At 47.3% G+C, this 25949-nt stretch overlaps 1 protein-coding gene and 2 long non-coding RNA genes across 5 annotated transcripts in view; all 3 read left to right on the top strand.

The window, feature by feature from the left end:
- The window catches only part of LOC311426372, a 265382-nt gene that overhangs the window by 109051 nt on the left and 130382 nt on the right, over positions 1–25949 (top strand). The window lies entirely within an intron of this gene.
- The window catches only part of LOC311426445, a 93923-nt gene that overhangs the window by 56432 nt on the left and 11542 nt on the right, over positions 1–25949 (top strand). The gene's annotated exons all lie outside the window — the stretch shown is intronic.
- LOC311426299 (uncharacterized protein) lies at positions 14216–20956 on the top strand. Its single transcript, XM_084502651.1, has 2 exons — positions 14216–15726; positions 18424–20956. Exons 1-2 carry the CDS (start codon positions 15715–15717, stop codon positions 20029–20031), a joined length of 1620 nt encoding a protein of 539 aa, XP_084358777.1. The 5' UTR covers positions 14216–15714; the 3' UTR covers positions 20032–20956.

The raw sequence follows: 25949 nt of genomic DNA, 5'->3' as shown, positions 1-25949 counted from the left end.
AATACATGGGTTACAGATGGATCTTCAAAATACTCCCAAACTGTTGTAATTAGCCCACTGTGAAAGAAGGGAAAGGTACCATTCCTGATATTATTAATAAACTGGTGTCCAGATGAGAAAAGGAAGGCAGTGTAGTTCTGAATATTCTCTGAAAGATAGTTTCCATGGGACCCAAATGATAACAGCGCAGAGCCTGAATTCCAGAGTAAAACCAAGGTCAGTGCTTGGCAGCACAACGAATTAAAAAAAGTGAACACAGATTGTAGCACTTTGTCGGATCGGATATATAGGAGAAAGGAGAATATGACACGGATTGCATGACATATGAACAAAGCCATTATTATTAACAGGGCAAGGAACATGGTTACTAGCAAGCAAGTGTGTTAGTTGTATGCGTTTAATCAATTCTATTGTTATCTCAACCCTTCGAGCCCCACGTTGGGCGCCAAAAAGGACTGTGGTGGTTTTACCGTGCTGGGCAGCTAAACCCCACAACCGCTCTCTCACTCCCCCTCCTTTAGATAAGGAGGGGGAGAAGTAAAGCAAAGAACAACTCACGGGTTGAGATAAGGATAATTTAATTAAAGGGAAATAATTATAATAATTAAATAAAGACTACCATGAACTAAACAATTTAACTAAGGGGAAATAAAAGGGAAGGGGAAAAAGGGAGGAAAACAAACAAACAAAATAAATGAAAGCTATATGGAAGTGCAGAGGAAAGAAATTACTCTCTACTTCCCACAAATGAGCGATGATTGACCACGTCCTTGAAGCAAGGCCTCAACGCACGCAGCCGGTGTTCGAGAGGAGGACCGACGTCTTCTCAACGAGAGCCCACCCCTCCCCTCTTCTTCCTGTTTCCACCTTTTATTGCTGAGTGTGACACCACATGGTATGGAATATCCCTTTGATTGGTTTAGGTCAGCTGCCCTAGTGATGTTTCTCTCCTCGCTTTTTTGCCCACCCCCTAGGAGGGTTAGAGAAAGGCCCAATGCTGTGCCACTGCTGCTCAGCAGTAGACACAACACTGGTGTGATAACACTGCTGTTCCAGCTACAAGTACAGAGTATGGCACTGAATGGGCTGCTGCCGGGAAAGTTAACATTCCAGCCAGACCCAGTACAAATCGAGACCCAGTACAAATGCAAATCGAGAGCCTAGGGGTGAGGATTAAAGGACAAGCCAACAGGGGTGACATTGTGGAGGGTGTTTACTACAGGCCACCAGATCAGGAAGAGGAAGTGGATGAGGCCTTCTACAGGCAGCTACAAGTTGCCTCACGTTCGCAGGCCCTGGTTCTTATGGTGGGCTTTAACCTCCCTGATATTTGCTGGCAAGACAACACAGCTCAGAACAAACAGTCCAGGAGGTTACTGCAGAACACTGCACATAACTTCTTGTTGCAGGTCATAGGTGAGACAACAAAGAGAGGGGCACTGATGGACTTGGTACTAACAGAGATGGTCTAGTTGGAAACACGAAGGTTGAGGGAAGTCTCAGATGCAGTGATCGCGAGATCCTGCGAGGAGGAAGCAGGGGAAAAAGTAGGACCGCAACCCTGGATTTCAAGAGAGCTAACTTTGACCTCTTCAGGGACCTAATTGGAGGAATCCCCTGGGCTGGGGCCCTAGAGGGAAAGGAGGCCCAGAAGAGTTGGCTAATATTCAAGCACCACTTCCTCCAAGCTCAGGATCAACGCATCCCTATGAGAAAGAAGTCGAGAAAGGGGGGCAGGAGACCTGTGTGGATGGGCAAGGAGCTCTTGGGAAAACCTAAGAGAAGAATCAGAGAATCAGAAAGAAGTCAAAGCCTGTGGGTTGAGATAAAGACAGCTTATTAGGACAGAAAATAAAGGATAATAATAATAATAATAATAATAATAATAATATGTACAAAACAAGTGATGCACGATGCATTTGCTCATCAACCGCTGACCGATGCCCAGCCTATCCCCGAGCAGACGGTCCCCCAAACCCCGGTCAGCCACCCCATATTCATTGCTCAGCATGACGTCATATGGTATGGAATACCCCTTTGGCCAGTTTGGGTCAGCTGTCCTGGGTCTGTCCCCTCCCAGCTCCTTTTACACCCCTAGCCTGTCTGCTTGCAGGACAGTGTGAGAAGCTGAAAAGTCCTTGGCTTAGTCTAAGCACTGCTCTGCAACAATTAAAACATCAGCATGATATCAACATTATTCTCATCCTAAATCCCAAACACAGCACCCTACCAGCTATTAGGAGGAAAATTAACTCTATCCTAGCCGAAACCAGGACAATATCCACCCCTTATTCCATACCATTTATGTCATGCTTAGGCCCCACATTTTTCAATACATTCCAATTAGTCACCACCTTCATATATGTATATAAAATGTCCACTAAGTTTGTTTAGTCTGTGACTGACTTCAGGCTCCATCTGTCCCAGCAGTCTTTCAGGGAAGAAGAGATGATGTGTGATGTTAGATCGTTGCACATTGAAGCCTGTTCTGGTTCCATCACACCACTGTATTTGTCCAAATCTATTAACATTGATTCATTGTTATCTGCAGGACTTACTGTGATACCATTAAGACCACGATAGTCCACTGTTTGTCTCCACTCACCATTAGACTTTCGCACTGGCCATATGGGACTATTAAAAGGAGAATGAGTCTTGCTGATCACTCCTTCGCTCTCCAGTTGACAAAATAGCTTATGGATGGGAATTATGGATTCTTGGTTGGTGCGATATTGCTGTCGGTGCACACTTGTGGGCAGAGGACTTTAATGTCCTCTGTCTCTAAGGCAGCTATGCCAAAAGCCCACCAGAGCCCTTTTGGGTCCTTGATATATCCTCTCCAGTGGTAGTCTATGTCAAGGATGCATGGAGCATCTGGGCCAGTCACAATAAGATGCTTTTGCCACTCATTCCCAGTTAGTTAGACTCGCTTCAGCCTCCAATACAGTTAACTGCTGGCATCCCTCCGTCACCCCATAAATACAGATGGCCTCTGGCCCTTTATAGCTTGATGGCATTACAGTACACTGTGCACCGATGTCTACTAAAGCCTTATACTTCTGTGCATCTGACGTGCCAGGCCATCGAATCCACACAGTCCAATAAACCCGATTTTCCCTTTCCTCCCCCTGGCTGGAAGCAGGGCCCCTCTAATCCTGGTCATAATATTCATTACTGGGTCTGGAGGACTGCCCACTGGAAATTGGAGCAGCAATTTTCTCAGAGAACCCCCCTTTTGTGATTGTTTTTCCTTCCAACTCACGTGCCTGTGGCTCTAGGGTCGAGGTAGATTTTCCATCCCATTTTCTCATGTCCTCTCCATGGTCACGTAGGTAAAACCACAGGGTGGCATGAGGTGTGTACCCACTATATCTTCTTTCTTGAATGGAAGGACTCTTACTCCTGATAGGTGAGACACTGGTTTGTAAAGGTGGGGAAGAAAATATATTCTCTTTAAGTTGGTGGAACTACTGAGAAATTTTTTCCACAGCAGAGACGCAGGCCTGTAGGGAAGAGGAGAGACTTTCTTTGCACTGCCAGAGTTGTTTAGCCAACTCATCCAGCATGGGTTCCTCATCGTCTTTCCAGGTCATTGCTGTCAATGAGCTGGCATATGATGATGGTGCACTCCGTACAAACTTCTGCTACATGGGTCGTGTACACTTGACTTCATCTGGATGAAGTCCTGATGAGCTGCTCAGGACACTGGTTGGCCGAGTCCCTTGGGAGGCGGTTCTGAAGGGCAGAGGAGTCCAGGAAGGCTGGGCGCTCTTCAAGAAGGAAATCTTAATGGCGCAGGAGCGGTCTGTCCCCACGTGCCCAAAGACGAGCCGGCGGAGAAGAGAGTTGCAGCTTGAGCTTAGGAGAAAAAAGAGGGTTTATAATCTTTGGAAAAAAGGGCGGGCCACTGAGGAGGACTATGAGGATGTTGCGAGGCTGTGCAGGGACAAAATTAGAAAGGCCAAAGCTCATCTGGAGCTCAATCTGGCTACTGACGTTAAAGACAACAAAAAATCTTTTTACAAATACATCAACGCAAAACGGAGGACTAAGGAGAATCTCCATCCTTTACTGGATGCGGGGGGGAACTTAGTTACAAAAGATGAGGAAAAAAAGGAGGTGCTTAATGCCTTCTTTGCCTCAGTCTTTAGCGGAAAAACAAGTTGTTCTCTGGATACCCAGTACCCTGAGCTGGTGGAAGGGGATGGGGAGCAGGATGTGGCCCTCACTGTCCATGAGGAAATGGTTGGCGACCTGCTACGGCACTTGGATGTGCACAAGTCGATGGGGCCAGATGGGATCCACCCGAGGATACTGAGAGAACTGGCAGAGGAGCTGGCCAAGCCACTTTCCATCATTTATCAACAGTCCTGGCTATCGGGGGAGGTCCCAGTTGATTGGCGGCTAGCAAATGTGACACCCATCTACAAGAAGGGCTGGAGGGCAGACCCGGGGAACTATAGGCCTGTCAGTTTGACCTCAGTGCCAGGGAAGCTCATGGAGCAGATTATCTTGAGTGTCATCACGCAGCACTTACAGGGCAAGCAGGCGATCAGGCCCAGTCAGCATGGGTTTATGAAAGGCAGGTCCTGCTTGACGAACCTGATCTCCTTCTATGACAAAGTGACATGCTTGGTGGACGAGGGAAAGGCTGTGGATGTGGTCTACCTTGACTTCAGCAAGGCTTTTGACACCGTCTCCCACAGCATTCTCTTCAAGAAACTGGCTGCTCTTGGCTTGGACTGGCGCACGCTTCGTTGGGTTAGAAACTGGCTGGATAGCCGGGCCCAAAGAGTCGTGGTAAATGGAGTCAAATCCAGTTGGAGGCCAGTTACTAGTGGCATCCCCCAGGGCTCGGTGCTGGGGCCGGTCCTCTTTAATATCTTCATCGATGATCTGGATGAGGGCATCGAGTGCACCCTCAGTAAGTTTGCAGATGACACCAAGTTAGGTGCGTGTGTCGATCTGCTCGAGGGCAGGAAGGCTCTGCAGGAGGATCTGGATAGGCTGGACCGATGGGCTGAGGTCAGCTGTATGAAGTTCAACAAGGCCAAGTGCCGGGTCCTGCACCTGGGGCGCAATAACCCCAAGCAGAGCTACAGGCTGGGAGAAGAGTGGTTGGAAAGCTGCCTGGCAGAGAACGACCTGAGAGTATTGGTGGATAGTCGGCTGAATATGAGCCAGCAGTGTGCTCAGGTGGCCAAGAAGGCCAACAGCATCCTGGCTTGTATAAGAAGCAGTGTGGCCAGCAGGTCTAGGGAAGTGATTGTCCCCCTGTACTTGGCTCTGGTGAGGCTGCACTTTGAGTACTGTGTTCAGTTTTGTGCCCCTCGCTACAAGAAGGACATGGAGGTGCTCAAAAGAGTCCAGAGAAGGGCGACGAAGCTGGTGAGGGGTCTGGAGAACAAGTCCTACGAGGAGCGGCTGAAGGAGCTGCGTTTGTTCAGCCTGGAGAAGAGGAGTCTCAGGGGCGACCTTATCGTTCTTTATAAGTACCTTAAAGGAAGCTGTAGCGAGGTGGGGGTTGGTCTATTCTCCCACGTGCCTGGTGACAGGACGAGGGGGAACGGGCTAAAGTTGCGCCAGAGCTGTTTTAGGTTGGATGTTAGGAAGAACTTCTTTACTGAGAGGGTTGTGAGGCATTGGAACGGGCTGCCCAGGGAAGCGGTTGAGTCACCATTCCTGGAGGTCTTTAAAAGACGTTTAGATGTTGAACTTAGCGATATGGTTTAGTGGAGGACTTGTTAGTGTTAGGTCAGAGGTTGGACTCGATGATCTTGAGGTCTCTTCCAACCTAGACAATTCTGTGATTCTGTGATCTTGTTTTTTTCCCAAATATTTTTGAGATCAGCCTCAATTCACCCCGTTTGGCCTACATATATACAGCAACTGGCATTAATTATAGTTCAACCCCCCTCCTTGCAAGGCTAGTAATAAATCCAGTACCATTAGATTCTGGAATACTATCTTTGACAGACTTGTCACCTTTTCTTGCAGTGCCCAGATCACATCTAGAGTGTTATTTTATAATTCTTCAGTTATGGCTAAGATAGCTTTTCACAATAGCTTTTTCTAATTCACTCACCTCTAACCAAGGGATAAACCACCTCGCAAAACTGTGAAATGCCATTCCTCTCTCCACTAGAGGATTAATTGAAGTCCTCTTGATTCTGTGTAGGTAGGTCCCAAGGAGGCCTGTGCTTTGGATTTACATATCCTCAGTAATGGTTATGTTCAGAATTATTACCCCCAAGGTGCAAGCTCACTTCCATCCTAGGGGCAACGTTTCCTGGCCCCATTGCCACATAGCTAAAACCACCTTTTGCCATTTGGGACTGGCCATCCGGTTACTGAATGATTCCCGAGCTGTGTTTGGTGTGCATTATATAAATTAGCAGTCCCATAATTATCATATTTGGTAGGTTTAGGCTTTTCCCCAATTACACATGGTATTCATTTTTTCCGTCAGCTTTCCTTACTGACAGGATAGGAACATTAAAGAGAGACATGCATGGCTCCAGTAACCCATCTTTAATCAGCCTGTTTATCACTGGTTTAAGACTAATTTGTCCTTCAGTTGAGATAGGGTATTGCTTCTGCTTTATTGCCTCATATCCTTCCCACGTACCTGTCTTCAGGGGACTGATATTAAGCCCTCCTCCATTTTCCTTCCCTGACTCATACCATGGGGTCTCTCTCTTTTTCATCAACCTCTCCCAATAACTTCATTAACACTGTTATTCCAGTCTAACAACTTACTATTCAAATGCCCAATTTCATCATCAAATCCCTTTCCAACAAGTTAGTCCCTGCCTCGGGTATATACAATAATTGCCCAGTGATCATTTTATCCCCTGGTCTCAGCTCAGTGCCCCCAAAAGTGGCACTCTTATCCCAGTCCCTTCTATCCCCATCACCTTTATGGTTTCATTAGTTAATTTAAGCCCTGATACTTTATGGGCCAGCATTGACCTAGCTGTCAGAGTGTACTGGGTTTACGTAGCAAGGTTCTGGCAGCGGGGAGGCTGCAGGAGTGGCCTCTGTGAGAAGAATCCAGCAGCTGCCCCATGTTAGATAAGCACCAGTTTCAGCCAGCTCCAAAGGGACCCACTGTTGCCCAGAGCCGAGCCATGAGCAATGCAGTTTAAATCTCTGTGAGAGCACATCCAAGAAAAGGAAAAAACAAAACAAAACAAAAAAAAAACAAAACAAACAAACAAACAAAAACTGCTGCACAACAGCAGCTGGGAGATCGAGGAGTGAGAAACACCCTGGCAGACATCAAGGTCAGTGAAAAAGGATGGGGAGGAGGTGCTCCAGGTGCCGGAGCTGAAGTTCCCCTGCAACCTGTGGAGAGGCCCATGGTGGAGCAGGCTGTCCCCCTGCAGCCCATGGGCTCCATGGAAGAGCAGATCTCCATGCTGCAGCCCATGGAGGAGTCCACGGTAGAGCAGGTAGATGTCTCCTGAAAGAGGCTGCGGCCCATGGAGAGAAACCACAGGAGGAGACTCAGGGCCAGAGCTGCAGACCACTGAAAGGAGCCCACACAGGAGCAGGTGATCTGGAGGGATTTGTCACCTGTGGGGGACCCAAGCCAGAGCAGCCCGCTCCCGATGGATGGACCCCACGACACGAACCCACACCTGGAGCAGCTCCCAAAGAGACACCACCCGTGGAGAAGCCCACGCAGGACCAGCCCAGGAAGGATGGAACCCCGCAGGAGGGACCTCATGCTGAAGCAGGGGATAAGAATGACCATGAAGAAGCAGAGGAAATGAAGCACCATGGACCCACTCAGCCCCCACTCCCTGTCCCCCCACGCCGCTCAGAGCGGGGAGGAGGTGGAAGAGAGTGGATGGGGGAAGGTGCCCCCAGCTTGTTTCTTTGTTTCTCACTGCTCCAGACCGTCAGCAATCAGTAATAAATTTTATTAATCTCCCTATGCTAAGTCGTTTTTGCCTGTGATGATAGTGATCTACCTGTCCTTATTTCAACCCTTGAGCTCTTTTCATCATATTTTCTTCCCCTTTCCTTTTGAAGAGGGGGAGCGAGAGAGAGGCTGTGGTGGAGCTCAGCTGCCCAGCCGGGTAAAACCATCATACCCAGTATCTACTAGAAATACAACTTCTTCATTAGGTCCCACCACTATATTTATCAAAGGCTCTCAGTGAGACTAGCATTCTGAGAAGCCCTGACTCCCCTAATCTAATTTAATAACAGCAATCTCCCCTCCTTCTTCCACTCTGGACACTCTTGTTTGAAGTGGCCGTCCCGGCCACACTTAAAACATCTTCTCAAAGCCTGTCCTTGCTAGGATTTAAGCTGCAACACAGGTAGCTTTCCTTGCCTGCCTCTCCATCTCTCTTGCTCTCCTTTCCATCCTGGGCCCAACTTCCCCTGAAAGTTTTCTTCCTCTGTCTCCAACCCTCTGCCTCACTACATGGTCCACTGTGAAGATCATTAGTTTCGCTCTCTGCTTTTCCTTCTCATCTCCCCTCCTGACATACACCTTCAGGGCTTCCTGCAGGAGGGTCTCCAGTGACTGTTCACCCCATCCTCCCACCTTCTGGATCTTTTTCCATGTATCTGACCAGGCTTTAGTCACAAAATGAACTTTCAAGAGCCCTTGGGCTACTAGGTCCTCAGGATTCATCCCCAAGTACTTTCTCATTCTGACCTCAAGTCTCTCATATGATTTCTATGTTGTGGGCTGTCATTATCCCAGTTGGGGTCAGCAAGTGGATATTTCTGCTCTATAGGAATTACTCCCGGTCCCTGGAGGGGGGGGGGGTCGGTTCTTTCCCATTCCTGCATAGCTGCCCGCCTAATCATTCCCCACTCTTCTCCAGTGAACAACATAGTCAAGACTGATATCATTCCCCCCCCCCGCCCCGGGAATATCAATTAGGCCCTAGAAACTTATCTAACTCTTCTCCTAGACCTATAGGTTCCTCAATTAAAGACTTCTTTTCCTTCTGAAAACTCCTAACTTCCCTGCTGGTAGTGGGGCAGTCCACATAACATATTTGTTCTTGTCCCACTGGGACCTCCCTAAGAGGATAAATACGAGTGTTAGTACTGTTAGTATCAGGGAAGGGGAAACTCTCAATCTCTCTTCTACCTTGTTCTAATTCTTGCCAGAGCCTAGAGTGCACTCCTTCTCTAGGGACAGTGTTAATTGCAGTCCCTGTCTCCCTTCCTGGAGTGACTGCTGCTGCCACCAGTGCAGTACTGGGATTACAAGGAGGAGGTAAATTGCCCAAGGGTTCCCATCGACCTGCCCTTCCCTCTGACTCCTCTTTCTCCTTGTCCTGACCCTTTTTCATTAAAACCTGACTTACCCCCTGCACCCAGCAGGCATCATAAATTAACTCCGCCTCTGAAAAAGGAGTCTTAGTGTTTACATATAAATTTAAAACCTGAATTTCCATCAGACCCATATTTTGGCCAAAATATCACATAATCACAGAATTGTCTAGGTTGGAAGAGACCTCAAGATCATCGAGTCCAACCTCTGACCTAACACTAACAAGTCCTCCACTAAACCATATCGCTAAGTTCAACATCTAAACGTCTTTTAAAGACCTCCAGGAATGGTGACTCAACCGCTTCCCTGGGCAGCCCGTTCCAATGCCTCACAACCCTCTCAGTAAAGAAGTTCTTCCTAACATCCAACCTAAAACAGCTCTGGCGCAACTTTAGCCCGTTCCCCCTCGTCCTGTCACCAGGCACGTGGGAGAATAGACCAACCCCCACCTCGCTACAGCTTCCTTTAAGGTACTTATAAAGAACGATAAGGTCGCCCCTGAGACTCCTCTTCTCCAGGCTGAACAAACGCAGCTCCTTCAGCCGCTCCTCGTAGGACTTGTTCTCCAGACCCCTCACCAGCTTCGTCGCCCTTCTCTGGACTCTTTTGAGCACCTCCATGTCCTTCTTGTAGCGAGGGGCACAAAACTGAACACAGTACTCAAAGTGCAGCCTCACCAGAGCCAAGTACAGGGGGACAATCACTTCCCTAGACCTGCTGGCCACACTGCTTCTTATACAAGCCAGGATGCTGTTGGCCTTCTTGGCCACCTGAGCACACTGCTGGCTCATATTCAGCCGACTATCCACCAATACTCTCAGGTCGTTCTCTGCCAGGCAGCTTTCCAACCACTCTTCTCCCAGCCTGTAGCTCTGCTTGGGGTTATTGCGCCCCAGGTGCAGGACCCGGCACTTGGCCTTGTTGAACTTCATACAGCTGACCTCAGCCCATCGGTCCAGCCTATCCAGATCCTCCTGCAGAGCCTTCCTGCCCTCGAGCAGATCGACACACGCACCTAACTTGGTGTCATCTGCAAACTTACTGAGGGTGCACTCGATGCCCTCATCCAGATCATCGATGAAGATATTAAAGAGGACCGGCCCCAGCACCGAGCCCTGGGGGATGCCACTAGTAACTGGCCTCCAACTGGATTTGACTCCATTTACCACGACTCTTTGGGCCCGGCTATCCAGCCAGTTTCTAACCCAACGAAGCGTGCGCCAGTCCAAGCCAAGAGCAGCCAGTTTCTTGAAGAGAATGCTGTGGGAGACGGTGTCAAAAGCCTTGCTGAAGTCAAGGTAGACCACATCCACAGCCTTTCCCTCGTCCACCAAGCATGTCACTTTGTCATAGAAGGAGATCAGGTTCGTCAAGCAGGACCTGCCTTTCATAAACCCATGCTGACTGGGCCTGATCGCCTGCTTGCCCTGTAAGTGCTGCGTGATGACACTCAAGATAATCTGCTCCATGAGCTTCCCTGGCACTGAGGTCAAACTGACAGGCCTATAGTTCCCCGGGTCTGCCCTCCAGCCCTTCTTGTAGATGGGTGTCACATTTGCTAGCCGCCAATCAACTGGGACCTCCCCCGATAGCCAGGACTGTTGATAAATGATGGAAAGTGGCTTGGCCAGCTCCTCTGCCAGTTCTCTCAGTATCCTCGGGTGGATCCCATCTGGCCCCATCGACTTGTGCACATCCAAGTGCCGTAGCAGGTCGCCAACCATTTCCTCATGGACAGTGAGGGCCACATCCTGCTCCCCATCCCCTTCCACCAGCTCAGGGTACTGGGTATCCAGAGAACAACTTGTTTTTCCGCTAAAGACTGAGGCAAAGAAGGCATTAAGCACCTCCTTTTTTTCCTCATCTTTTGTAACTAAGTTCCCCCCCGCATCCAGTAAAGGATGGAGATTCTCCTTAGTCCTCCGTTTTGCGTTGATGTATTTGTAAAAAGATTTTTTGTTGTCTTTAACGTCAGTAGCCAGATTGAGCTCCAGATGAGCTTTGGCCTTTCTAATTTTGTCCCTGCACAGCCTCGCAACATCCTCATAGTCCTCCTCAGTGGCCCGCCCTTTTTTCCAAAGATTATAAACCCTCTTTTTTCTCCTAAGCTCAAGCTGCAACTCTCTTCTCCGCCGGCTCGTCTTTGGGCACGTGGGGACAGACCGCTCCTGCGCCATTAAGATTTCCTTCTTGAAGAGCGCCCAGCCTTCCTGGACTCCTCTGCCCTTCAGAACCGCCTCCCAAGGGACTCGGCCAACCAGTGTCCTGAGCAGCTCATCAGGACTTCATCCAGATGAAGTCAAGTGTACACGACCCATGTAGCAGAAGTTTGTACGGAGTGCACCATCATCATATGCCAGCTCATTGACAGCAATGACCTGGAAAGACGATGAGGAACCCATGCTGGATGAGTTGGCTAAACAACTCTGGCAGTGCAAAGAAAGTCTCTCCTCTTCCCTACAGGCCTGCGTCTCTGCTGTGGAAAAAATTTCTCAGTAGTTCCACCAACTTAAAGAGAATATATTTTCTTCCCCACCTTTACAAACCAGTGTCTCACCTATCAGGAGTAAGAGTCCTTCCATTCAAGAAAGAAGATATAGTGGGTACACACCTCATGCCACCCTGTGGTTTTACCTACGTGACCATGGAGAGGACATGAGAAAATGGGATGGAAAATCTACCTCGACCCTAGAGCCACAGGCACGTGAGTTGGAAGGAAAAACAATCACAAAAGGGGGGTTCTCTGAGAAAATTGCTGCTCCAATTTCCAGTGGGCAGTCCTCCAGACCCAGTAATGAATATTATGACCAGGATTAGAGGGGCCCTGCTTCCAGCCAGGGGGAGGAAAGGGAAAATCGGGTTTATTGGACTGTGTGGATTCGATGGCCTGGCACGTCAGATGCACAGAAGTATAAGGCTTTAGTAGACATCGGTGCACAGTGTACTGTAATGCCATCAAGCTATAAAGGGCCAGAGGCCATCTGTATTTATGGGGTGACGGAGGGATGCCAGCAGTTAACTGTATTGGAGGCTGAAGCGAGTCTAACTAACTGGGAATGAGTGGCAAAAGCATCTTATTGTGACTGGCCCAGATGCTCCATGCATCCTTGACATAGACTACCACTGGAGAGGATATATCAAGGACCCAAAAGGGCTCTGGTGGGCTTTTGGCATAGCTGCCTTAGAGACAGAGGACATTAAAGTCCTCTGCCCACAAGTGTGCACCGACAGCAATATCGCACCAACCAAGAATCCATAATTCCCATCCATAAGCTATTTTGTCAACTGGAGAGCGAAGGAGTGATCAGCAAGACTCATTCTCCTTTTAATAGTCCCATATGGCCAGTGCGAAAGTCTAATGGTGAGTGGAGACAAACAGTGGACTATCGTGGTCTTAATGGTATCACAGTAAGTCCTGCAGATAACAATGAATCAATGTTAATAGATTTGGACAAATACAGTGGTGTGATGGAACCAGAACAGGCTTCAATGTGCAACGATCTAACATCACACATCATCTCTTCTTCCCTGAAAGACTGCTGGGACAGATGGAGCCTGAAGTCAGTCACAGACTAAACAAACTTAGTGGACATTTTATATACATATATGAAGGTGGTGACTAATTGGAATGTATTGAAAAATGTGGGGCCTAAGCATGACATAAATGGTATGGAATAAGGGGTGGATATTGTCCTGGTTTCGGCTAGGATAGAGTTAATTTTCCTCCTAATAGCTGGTAGGGTGCTGTGTTTGGGATTTAGGATGAGAATAATGTTGATATCATGCTGATGTTTTAATTGTTGCAGAGCAGTGCTTAGACTAAGCCAAGGACTTTTCAGCTTCTCACACTGTCCTGCAAGCAGACAGGCTAGGGGTGTAAAAGGAGCTGGGAGGGGACAGACCCAGGACAGCTGACCCAAACTGGCCAAAGGGGTATTCCATACCATATGACGTCATGCTGAGCAATGAATATGGGGTGGCTGACCGGGGTTTGGGGGACCGTCTGCTCGGGGATAGGCTGGGCATCGGTCAGCGGTTGATGAGCAAATGCATCGTGCATCACTTGTTTTGTACATATTATTATTATTATTATTATTATTATTATTATTATTATCCTTTATTTTCTGTCCTAATAAGCTGTCTTTATCTCAACCCACAGGCTTTGACTTCTTTCTGATTCTCTGATTCTTCTCTTAGGTTTTCCCAAGAGCTCCTTGCCCATCCACACAGGTCTCCTGCCCCCCTTTCTCGACTTCTTTCTCATAGGGATGCGTTGATCCTGAGCTTGGAGGAAGTGGTGCTTGAATATTAGCCAACTCTTCTGGGCCTCCTTTCCCTCTAGGGCCCCAGCCCAGGGGATTCCTCCAATTAGGTCCCTGAAGAGGTCAAAGTTAGCTCTCTTGAAATCCAGGGTTGCGGTCCTACTTTTTCCCCTGCTTCCTCCTCGCAGGATCTCGCGATCACTGCATCTGAGACTTCCCTCAACCTTCGTGTTTCCAACTAGACCATCTCTGTTAGTACCAAGTCCATCAGTGCCCCTCTCTTTGTTGTCTCACCTATGACCTGCAACAAGAAGTTATGTGCAGTGTTCTGCAGTAACCTCCTGGACTGTTTGTTCTGAGCTGTGTTGTCTTGCCAGCAAATATCAGGGAGGTTAAAGCCCACCATAAGAACCAGGGCCTGCGAACGTGAGGCAACTTGTAGCTGCCTGTAGAAGGCCTCATCCACTTCCTCTTCCTGATCTGGTGGCCTGTAGTAAACACCCTCCACAATGTCACCCCTGTTGGCTTGTCCTTTAATCCTCACCCCTAGGCTCTCGATTTGCATTTGTACTGGGTCTCGATTTGTACTGGGTCTGGCTGGAATGTTAACTTTCCCGGCAGCAGCCCATTCAGTGCCATACTCTGTACTTGTAGCTGGAACAGCAGTGTTATCACACCAGTGTTGTGTCTACTGCTGAGCAGCAGTGGCACAGCATTGGGCCTTTCTCTAACCCTCCTAGGGGGTGGGCAAAAAAGTGAGGAGAGAAACATCACTAGGGCAGCTGACCTAAACCAATCAAAGGGATATTCCATACCATGTGGTGTCACACTCAGCAATAAAAGGTGGAAACAGGAAGAAGAGGGGAGGGGTGGGCTCTCGTTGAGAAGACGTCGGTCCTCCTCTCGAACACCGGCTGCGTGCGTTGAGGCCTTGCTTCAAGGACGTGGTCAATCATCGCTCATTTGTGGGAAGTAGAGAGTAATTTCTTTCCTCTGCACTTCCATATAGCTTTCATTTATTTTGTTTGTTTGTTTTCCTCCCTTTTTCCCCTTCCCTTTTATTTCCCCTTAGTTAAATTGTTTAGTTCATGGTAGTCTTTATTTAATTATTATAATTATTTCCCTTTAATTAAATTATCCTTATCTCAACCCGTGAGTTGTTCTTTGCTTTACTTCTCCCCCTCCTTATCTAAAGGAGGGGGAGTGAGAGAGCGGTTGTGGGGTTTAGCTGCCCAGCACGGTAAAACCACCACAGTCCTTTTTGGCGCCCAACGTGGGGCTCGAAGGGTTGAGATAACAATAGAATTGATTAAACGCATACAACTAACACACTTGCTTGCTAGTAACCATGTTCCTTGCCCTGTTAATAATAATGGCTTTGTTCATATGTCATGCAATCCGTGTCATATTCTCCTTTCTCCTATATATCCGATCCGACAAAGTGCTACAATCTGTGTTCACTTTTTTTAATTCGTTGTGCTGCCAAGCACTGACCTTGGTTTTACTCTGGAATTCAGGCTCTGCGCTGTTATCATTTGGGTCCCATGGAAACTATCTTTCAGAGAATATTCAGAACTACACTGCCTTCCTTTTCTCATCTGGACACCAGTTTATTAATAATATCAGGAATGGTACCTTTCCCTTCTTTCACAGTGGGCTAATTACAACAGTTTGGGAGTATTTTGAAGATCCATCTGTAACCCATGTATTGCTATTTCTAATTCTGAATAACAGGTTTCATTTTCTCTCTAAGATTAGTCGATTGTTTAGAAAACTTATTTGGGAATCTGTCCCGAAACAGTCTCGTGGTGAGTGGCACGGTGTGTGGGATGATGTTAGCAGATACCTGTCACGAGTGTCTCCTCCAATAGTTTTGAACTTCACCCCTGAGCAAGTGCTAAATCCTAAAAACTTGGTAGAATGTTTGAGAGTTGTATGTCCTGATCCTGATAATGCCGGAGAACGACAGCTTGCAGCATTGTGCTGGGTCCTGGTTTATTCCTATCAAACACTGTTTAACATCATCCAGCAACTTGAAGAGAGGGAGGAAGTCTCTGAATCTGATGACCAAGTAACACATGCTGTGGCTGACCCAGAGGACCAACCAACTATGGTATCAGTCGCCCCCATAGTCAAGTCAAAACAATGGAAACAGAGGTCAGCTCGTTTAGTAAGGGAAGAAGGCTCTCCTAAGAAGGAGGGAGAAGGGGAATTGGCAGGCACCTCTAAAGCAGAGCCGTCACAAAAACAGCAGGAAGACGAGACGGAAATCATAAAGGAATCAGAAATCACTCGATCCTTATCCCTGAGTGAGATGCGAGAAATACGAAAGGATTATGGTCGACGCCCAGGTGAACACATCCTCACTTGGCTGCTCTGATGCTGGGATGCTGGGGCCAGTAGCCTACAATTAGAAGGCAATGAAGCCAAGCAGCTGGGATCCCTCTCTAGAGAAAGGGTAATCGACAAAGTAATCGGGAGAGGAGCACAGGCCCTCAGCCTCTGGAGACGACTCCTGGCAGCTATCAAAGAAAGATATCCCCATAAGGAAGATATTGTATATCACATAGGCAAGTGGACCACTGTGGATAAAGGTCTCCAACATCTGCGGGAATTAGCTGTGTGGGAGATGATTTATAGTGATTTGGACAATGCCCAGACACCTCAAGACCCCGATGAAGTCCAGTGCACAACATCCATGTGGCGTAAATTTGTGCGGAGTGCACCATCAGCACATGCCAGTACCCTGGCAGCAATTCACTGGGATGAGGGGATGGGACCAACAATGTATGATGTCTCCTGCCAGCTTCAAAAATATGAAGACAATCTCTCTGGTCCGCTACAGTCCTGTGTCTCAGCTGTGGAGAAATTGTCTAAAGGACTTGACAAGCTTGTGGAGAAAGTATATTCCCCCTCATCTAGACAGAGTGATACTTCAGCCACTAAGAATCAGCATTCGCCTGCTCAAGAGAGAGAGTACCCAAGACGTACACCACGTGGCACCTTGTGGTTTTATCTGCGTGACCATGGGGAAGATATGAGGAAATGGGATGGTGTACCTACTTCAACCCTAGCTGCTCGGGTACGTGAACTGAAAGGAAATACAGCAGCAAGAAGAGGGGCTCCTAAGAGAAATGCTGCTCCAGTTTCTATTGGGCAGTACCCCAGAGGCAGTAGAAGAGCTGATGTTATTCTTGACCACGATGAAGGGACCTCTACCTCTCATTTGCCAGAATTTGTGCATTTGCAAGAATTAAGTGGCAGACGCTCCAGCCAGGACTAGAGGGGCCCTGCCTCTGGCCAGGTAGAGGAGAGGGATAACCGGATTTATTGGACTGTGTGGGTCCGATGGCCTGGAACATCAGAACCACTGGAATACAAAGCTTTAGTGGACACTGGCGCACAATGTACCATAATGCCATCAGGCTACCAAGGGACAGAACTCACCTGTATCTCTGGAGTGACGGGGGATCCTAACAACTATCTGTACTGGAAGCTGAAGTGAGTCTAACTGGGAATGAGTGGCAAAAGCATCCCATTGTGACTGGCCCAGAGGCTCCATGCATCCTTGGCATAGACTATCTCAAGAGAGGGTACTTCAAGGATCCAAAAGGATACCGGTGGGCTTTTGGCATAGCTGCTTTGAGCACAGAGAAGATTAGGCAGCTGTCTACCCTGCCTGGCCTTTCAGAAGACCCTTCTGTTGTAGGATTGCTGAAGGTTGAAGAACAACAGGTACCAATTGCTACCACAACGGTGCACCGACGGCAATATCGCACCAACCGAGACTCCCTGATTCCCATCCATGAGTTGGTTCACCAACTGGAGAGTCAGGGAGTAATCAGCAAGACTCGCTCACCCTTTAATAGTCCTATATGGCCAGTACGAAAGTCTAATGGCGAGTGGAGGCTAACAGTGGACTATCGAGGCCTGAATGAAGTCACGCCACCACTGAGTGCTGCAGTGCCGGACATGCTAGAACTTCAGTACGAACTAGAGTCAAAGGCAGCCAAGTGGTATGCCACAATTGATATTGCTAATGCATTTTTCTCCATCCCTTTAGCAGCAGCGTGCAGGCCGCAGTTTGCTTTCACTTGGAGGGGCATCCAATACACCTGGAATCGGCTGCCCCAGGGGTGGAAACACAGCCCTACCATTTGCCATGGACTGATCCAGTCTGCACTGGAGCAAGGGGGAGCTCCTGAGCACCTTCAGTACATTGACGACATCCTCGTGTGGGGCAACACAGCAGAAGAAGTTTTTGAGAAAGGGAAGAAAATAATCCAAATTCTCCTGAAAGCTGGTTTTGCCATTAAAAAGAGCAAGGTCAAGGGGCCTACACAGGAAATCCAGTTCTTGGGGGTAAAATGGCAGGATGGACGTCGCCATATTCCAATGGATGTGATCAATAAAATAACAGCAATGTCTCCGCCAACTAGCAAAAAGGAAACGCAAGCTTTCCTAGGCCTCGTGGGATTCTGGAGAATGCATGTGCCAGGCTATAGTCAGCTTGTGAGTCCTCTATATCGAGTGACTCGAAAGAGAAACTATTTTGAGTGGGGCCCTGAGCAACAACAGGCATTTGAACAAATCAAACAAGAAATAGCTCGTGCAGTAGCCCTTGGGCCTGTCCGTACTGGACCAGCTGTGCAAAATATACTGTACACTGCAGCTGGGGAGCATGGGCTCACCTGGAGCCTTTGGCAGAAAACCCCAGAAGAAACTCGAGGTCGACCTCTGGGCTTCTGGAGTCGGGGCTATCGAGGATCAGAAGCCAATTACACCCCAACTGAAAAGGAAATACTCACAGCATATGAGGGTGTTCGAGCTGCTTCAGAAGTTGTGGGTACAGAGGCACAGCTCCTCTTGGCACCGCGGCTACCTGTGTTACATTGGATGTTCAAAGAGAAAATTCCCACTACACACCGTGCAACTGATGCTACATGGAGTAAGTGGATAGCGTTAATTACACAGCGGGCTCGAATGGGAAAACCCAATCGCCCAGGAATCCTGGAAGAGATTATGGACTGGCCGGAAGGCAGAGATTTCGGAGTGCCAACAGAAGAGGTAACCCGTGCTGAAGAGGCACCACCATACAATGAGTTGCCAGAAGACAGAAAGCAGTATGCGTTGTTTACTGACGGATCCTGCCGTGTGATAGGGAGCCATCGGAAATGGAAAGCTGCTGTGTGGAATCCCATACGACGAGTTGTGGAAGCCATGGAAGGGGAAGGTGAGTCGAGTCAGTATGCAGAAGTAAAAGCCATACAACTAGCCCTAGATATCGCCGAAAGAGAAAATTGGCCAGTATTGTATCTTTATACTGACTCATGGATGGTGGCAAATGCTCTGTGGGGGTGGCTGCAGCAATGGAAAGAGAGCAACTGGCAGCGCAGAGGTAAGCCTATCTGGGCTGCTACCCTGTGGCAAGATATTGCTGCCCGGGTAGAAAACCTGGATGTTAAAGTACGTCATGTAGATGCCCACATGCCCAAGAGTCGCACTACTGAAGAACATCAGAACAACAAAGAAGTGGATCGAGCGTCGAAAATTGAAGTGGCTCAGGTGGACCTAGACTGGGAACGTAAGGGTGAGCTGTTTGTAGCTCGATGGGCCCATGAAACATCAGGACATCTGGGGAGAGATGCCACTTACAGATGGGCTCGTGATCGAGGGGTGGACTTGACCATTGAGGCCATCACACAGGTTACCCATGAGTGTGAGACCTGTGCTGCAATCAAGAAAGCCATGAAGGTAAAATCTCCCTGGAACAGGGGGAGATGGTTAGGGTTTCAATATGGTGAGGCCTGGCAAATTGACTATATCAGACCACTCCCAAAAACTCGCCAAGGCAAACGGTACATACTCACCATGGTAGAAGCAACTACTGGGTGGCTGGAAACATACCCTGTAAACCATGCCACAGCCCGAAACACTATCTTGGGCCTGGAAAGACAAGTATTGTGGCGTCATGGTACACCAGAGAGAATTGAGTCTGACAATGGGAGTCATTTCCGAAACAATCTTGTTACCTCCTGGGCAAAGAGGCATGGTATTGAGTGGGTGTACCACATCCCTTACCACCCACAAGCCTCTGGGAAGGTTGAGAGGTACAATGGACTGTTAAAGACTATGTTACGAGCATTAGGTGCTGGGACGTGGAAACAATGGGACACAAATCTACCAGAAGCCACTTGGCTAGTTAACAATAGGGGGTCTGACAGCCGTGCTGGTCCTGCCGAAACAAAACCCCTACACACTGTGAAAGGAGCTAAGGTTCCCGTAGTGCATATAGGAAGGTGGATGGGGAAGGCAGTGTGGGTTGCTCCTGCCTCGGGAAAAGGCAAACCCACTCATGGGATTGTCTTCGCCCAAGGACCAGGGTATACCTGGTGGGTCATGCAAAAGAATGGGGATATCAAGTGTGTGCCTCAAGGAGATTTGACATTGAGAGAAAACTAATCTATAATCTAAGTTATATGCTGTAGGAAGATGCTGTAGGATCAACGACAGGTCAACTTTGCAAGGAGCCGGGCAGTGCAACAAGGACTTGAACTAAGCTGGTGCTGGTGTCCAGACATCCAACTCCGCCTGCCTTGAGTGGCCACTTTGGCAGATGAAGACCTAATCATCAACAGTTCTTATGAACATTTTCCAAGAAAGACCTATGGAATGAAAAGATACATCTGCCTATTAATCCTGTCCTGTTAAATCCTTGTCCTGTTAAAGGACAAGGGATAATGATGAGAATGCTTGTATGCTAAAGTATGGGGATCTGAGTGTGACACAAATGTTATGGAATAAGGGGTGGAGGTTGTACTGGGTCTGGCTGGAATGTTAACTTTCCCGGCAGCAGCCCATACAGTGCCGTACTCTGTACTTGTAGCTGGAACAGCAGTGTTATCACACCAGTGTTGTGTCTACTGCTGAGCAGCAGTGGCACAGCATTGGGCCTTTCTCTAACCCTCCTAGGGGGTGGGCAAAAAAGTGAGGAGAGAAACATCACTAGGGCAGCTGACCTAAACCAATCAAAGGGATATTCCATACCATGTGGTGTCACACTCAGCAATAAAAGGTGGAAACAGGAAGAAGAGGGGAGGGGTGGGCTCTCGTTGAGAAGACGTCGGTCCTCCTCTCGAACACCGGCTGCGTGCGTTGAGGCCTTGCTTCAAGGACGTGGTCAATCATCGCTCATTTGTGGGAAGTAGAGAGTAATTTCTTTCCTCTGCACTTCCATATAGCTTTCATTTATTTTGTTTGTTTGTTTTCCTCCCTTTTTCCCCTTTCCCTTTTATTTCCCCTTAGTTAAATTGTTTAGTTCATGGTAGTCTTTATTTAATTATTATAATTATTTCCCTTTAATTAAATTATCCTTATCTCAACCCGTGAGTTGTTCTTTGCTTTATTTCTCCCCCTCCTTATCTAAAGGAGGGCGAGTGAGAGAGCGGTTGTGGGGTTTAGCTGCCCAGCACGGTAAAACCACCACAATTTCATCCCCCCCAGGCAGAGCTCCATACATTCCAGTTGCTCACTCATATAAAGAGCAACTCCACCACCTTATCTTTTTGGAGTGTCCTTCCTAAAAAGCACAAAGCTGTCCATGGCCACATTCCAGTAATTATAAGGCAGACTACTCAACAATAGAGAATGACATAACTTTACAAGAAAATACCTTGTATTTACCATCCCAAGAACTGGACTCAATCCAATTAATAGCATTAAAAAGAGCAGCAGTGCCTCCGTAGCATGCATTTGTGGTGTCGATTCCTTCTACATTTATATTACCAGTTTCTTCAAAAAGTTGCATCAGGACAGTCTTTACAGATTTTGATTTATCAATTATTGTCTCCGTTCCAACTTCTAATCTCCCAATACAGTCATAGGAAAGGCTGTTTCTCTCAATAAGCTTCTGAACCACAGTCCGACAGAGAGAACTGATATCCTCCTGGTCAGAGCAGAACCCCATCTTTGACTGGCCTAACCCAATGGTGTATTTGCCAGCATCCACACTATCATACTTCTACACCTCTGTCTGGTCAACATACTGAGAGGGAAAATATATTTCTAGTGCAACAGTTCCCACATCTTTGGGCCAACAGCATTCAGCATTCACTGAAATAGACCCAGGCATTATGGTAGATCTTAAAGGAAAAAAAAAAGAAAACCATAAAACCAGCTCATCTATCCACATCTCTTTCTATAGGCCTACATGTATTTCATATATACTTTAACTTTCTGTAAGTTTATATTAACTTAAAAAAATAAGTTTTAGGTATTCTACAAGTTCATTTACAAAAGGCAAGCCTCAGATATTTTGGTCTGAACATACAGTAAACATCATAATAAGTTTAATATAAAGTGTTATAAAGAAGGTCTTTTACCTGAAAATAAGATTTCAGCCCTGGAGAAGAATATACTTATCTTAAGCCCATGTTATTTCATTGCAGCAAAATACATGATTAACAAACATTAAGTATTTGATAAATGAGTCTTCACGTTCATTATTCTACTTCTGTATCTAAGCAAAGTCTCAATTTTACACAACCAAGCTAGAAAGACTGGATTTTTATCCTAAGTTGGTACATTTTGCTTATACTAGCAACAAAGATATCATGAGCTTTTCTGTTTTTTATTTAAAAACAAACAAACAAACAAAACATTAAAAACATACTCTCTTTTGTCATTCCTGAACACAGAAACTGCCAACAACAGGCCTGGAGGGGTACTACACAGGCTAAGAAGAACACAGGGGCATTCTTCCCGATAGACCAAGTTTCCTTTTTCTTAAACCCTATAACTTCACCACCAGAATCCTCTGGGTTATAGTGTATTCTAGGTTACAGTATATGTTATTACTTTTAATCCTATCTGTATTACACAGTGTTGTGGTTTAACCCAGTAGGCAGCTAAGCACCACACAGCCGTTTGCTCCCCCCTACCCCCCCATGGGGATGGGGGAGAGAATGAGGGGGGAGGGGAAGTAAAAGTTTGTGGGTTGATATAAAGACAGTTAAAAGGACAGAAAAGGAAGAGAAATAATAATAAAGATAAAATAAATAATAACAATAACATGTACAAAGCAAGTGATGCATAATGCAATTACTCACCACCTGCTAACCGATGCCCACACCGTCTCCAAGCAGCAGCTGTGTTGTTGTTTTTTTCTTTCCCAGCATATTTTTTACATGCACTACAGGGACTTTGTCCCCTTCTACAGTACATAACAGGTTTGATCGGGCAGGTCTTGCTTGGTTGGCAGATCCCCTAGTATTGACTAACCAGGTGGCCTTTGCCAAATGTGTATCCCAATTTTTGAATGTCCCAGCACTCATTGCTTTCAGTGTACTCTTCAACAGTCCATTGTATCGTTTGACTTTCCCGGAGGCTGGTGCATAATAAGGGATGTGATACACCCACTCAATACCATGGTCTTTGGCCCAAGTGTCTTTAAGGTTATTTCGGAAATGAGTCCTATTGTCTGTCTCAATTCTTTCTGGGGTGCCGTGTCACCACAGGACTTGCTTTTCAAGGCCCATAAACAGTGATCCGGGCAGTGGCATGGGGCACAGGATATGTTTCCAGCTATCCGGTGGTTGCTTCCACCATTGTAAGTACATGGCGCTTGCCGTTGTGGGTTTGAGGGAGTGTGATATAATCAATCTGCCAGGCCTCTCCATATTTATATTTCAGCCATCGTCCTCCATACCAAAGAGGCTTTGACCGTTTGGCTTGCTTGATTGCAGCACACGTTTCACAGTCATGAATAACCTGTGCTATAGTGTCCATGGTCAGGTCCACTCCTCGATCACTAGCCCATCTGTATGTTGCATCTCTACCCTGATGGCCTGAGGTGTCTTGGGCCCATTGAGCTATAAATAATTCACCCTTATGTTGCCAGTCCAGGTCCACCTGAGCCACTTCAATCTTAGCAGCCTGATCCACCTGCTGGTTGTTTTGATGTTTTTCAGTGGCCCAATTCTTGGGCACATGAGCATCTACGTGGTGTACCTTTACACCCAGGTTCTCTACCCAGGCAGAAATATCTTTCCACAATGCAGCAGCCCAGGTGTGTTTGCCCCTGTGCTGCCAGTTGTTCTGCTTCCATTGCTGTAACCATCCCCCCAGGGCATTTGCTACCATTCTTGAGTCAGTATAGAGAAGGAGCTCTGACCACTTTTCTCGTTCAGCAATATCTAAAGCCAGCTGTATGATTTTCAGTTCTGCAAACAGACTCGATTCACCTTCTCCTTCAGCAGCCTTCTACCTCTAATGTTTTCCCAGAATACGACATGACTCATCAGTGAACAGGGCATATTACTTCTCATTTTTTAGTGATATGGTTTAGTGGAGGACTTGTTAGTGTTTGGTCAGAGGTTGGACTCGATCATCTTGAGGTCTCTTCCAACCTAGAAACTATTTGTGTGTGTGTGTGATTTTCTGATAGCTTGTTATACAGCAGGGCCTCTTCAGCATGTGTCACCTCCTCCTCTGGTGATACTCCAGTCTACAATCACTTTGAAAATTCCTGGGTGATTGAGGTTTCCTATTCGAATCCGCTGAGTAATCAGTGCAACCAATTTACTCCACATAGTATCAGTTGCATAATGTGTAGAGGGAACCCACCCTTTGAACAGCCAGCCCAGCACCAGCAACTGTGCTGCCAGGAGTAGCTGTGCTTCAGTACCACCCACTTCTGATGCAGATCAAACCCCTTCAGACACTGCTAATATCTTTTTTTATTATTATTATTTTTTTTATATATATTTTTTTTTTTGGTTGGAGTGTGGCAGGCCTCAGATCCTCTGTATCCCTGACTCCGAAACCCTAGGGTTGACCTTGAGTTTCCCCGGGGCTCTTTCTGCCAGAGGCTCTAGGTGGGGCAATCCTCCCCAGCTGCGGTGTAGAGCACATTATTTACATCTTGTCCTGCTCGGACTGGCCCAAAGGCTACCTTGGTCACTCTCTTCCCCTGCTACAAGGTAGGGTCCCTCCAACAGGATGCCATGTTTCTTGAACTGATCCTATGCTGGCTTTTTTTTGCGAGGTAGTTTATCCCTTGGTTAGAGGTGAGTGAATTAGAAAAAGCTATTGTGAAAAGCTATCTTAGCCATAACTGAAGAATTATAAAATAACACTCTAGATGTGATCTGGGCACTGCAAGAAAAGGTGACAAGTCTGTCAAAGATAGTATTCCAGAATCTAATGGTACTGGATTTATTACTAGCCTTGCAAGGAGGGGGTTGAACTATAATTAATGCCAGTTGCTGTATATATGTAGGCCAAACGGGGTGAATTGAGGCTGATCTCAAAAATATTTGGGAAAAAAACAAGATCACAGAATCACAGAATTGTCTAGGTTGGAAGAGACCTCAAGATCATCGAGTCCAACCTCTGACCTAACACTAACAAGTCCTCCACTAAACCATATCGCTAAGTTCAACATCTAAACGTCTTTTAAAGACCTCCAGGAATGGTGACTCAACCGCTTCCCTGGGCAGCCCATTCCAATGCCTCACAACCCTCTCAGTAAAGAAGTTCTTCCTAACATCCAACCTAAAACAGCTCTGGCGCAACTTTAGCCCGTTCCCCCTTGTCCTGTCACCAGGCACGTGGGAGAATAGACCAACCCCCACCTCGCTACAGCTTCCTTTAAGGTACTTAAAAAGAGCGATAAGGTCACCCCTGAGACTCCTCTTCCCCAGGCTGAACGGGCCAAGTGACCTCAACCGCTCATCATACGTCTTCCCCCCTAGGCCCTTCACCATCTTCATAGCCCTCCTCTGGACACTCCCCAACAGCTTCACATCCTTTTTGTACTGTGGTGCCCAGAACTGCACACAGTACTCGAGGTGAGGTCGCACCAGCGCAGAGTAGAGCGGGACAATCACTTCCCTCGATCGACTAGCAATGCCGTGCTTGATGCACCCCGGGATACAGTTGGCCCTCCTGAATGCCAGGGCACACTGCTAGCTCATGTTCAGCTTGCTGTTAAAAACAACACCCAGATCCCCCTCTGCAGGGCTGCTCTCCAGCATCTCGTCCCCCAGTCTGTATGTATAGCCAGGGTTGCCCCTTCCCAGGTGCAGGACCCGGCACTTGCCTTTGTTAAACTTCATGTGGTTGGTGGTCGCCCAGCTCTCCAGTTTGTCCAGATCTCTCTGCAAGGCCTTTCCACTGTAATAAATGGCTCAGTCTTCAAAATAGGACTATAATCAAAGTTTACAATTTATTAAAGGAATAGAGGTAAGCAAACAGCGCTGGGTGCGCTTGGAGTCTCTGCTCCACCAAGACGCACACCAGTTACATCAAGCAGCTGTTTTTTATGCTCCTAGGCTAATACATATTCATTACTACTTCTAAAAAAACAGGGTTATTATAAT

The sequence above is a fragment of the Aythya ferina genome (genome assembly GCF_964211825.1).
Source record: "Aythya ferina genome assembly, chromosome: W".
Taxonomy (NCBI): Eukaryota; Metazoa; Chordata; class Aves; order Anseriformes; family Anatidae; genus Aythya; species Aythya ferina.
This window is presented reverse-complemented; position numbering and strand designations above follow the sequence as displayed.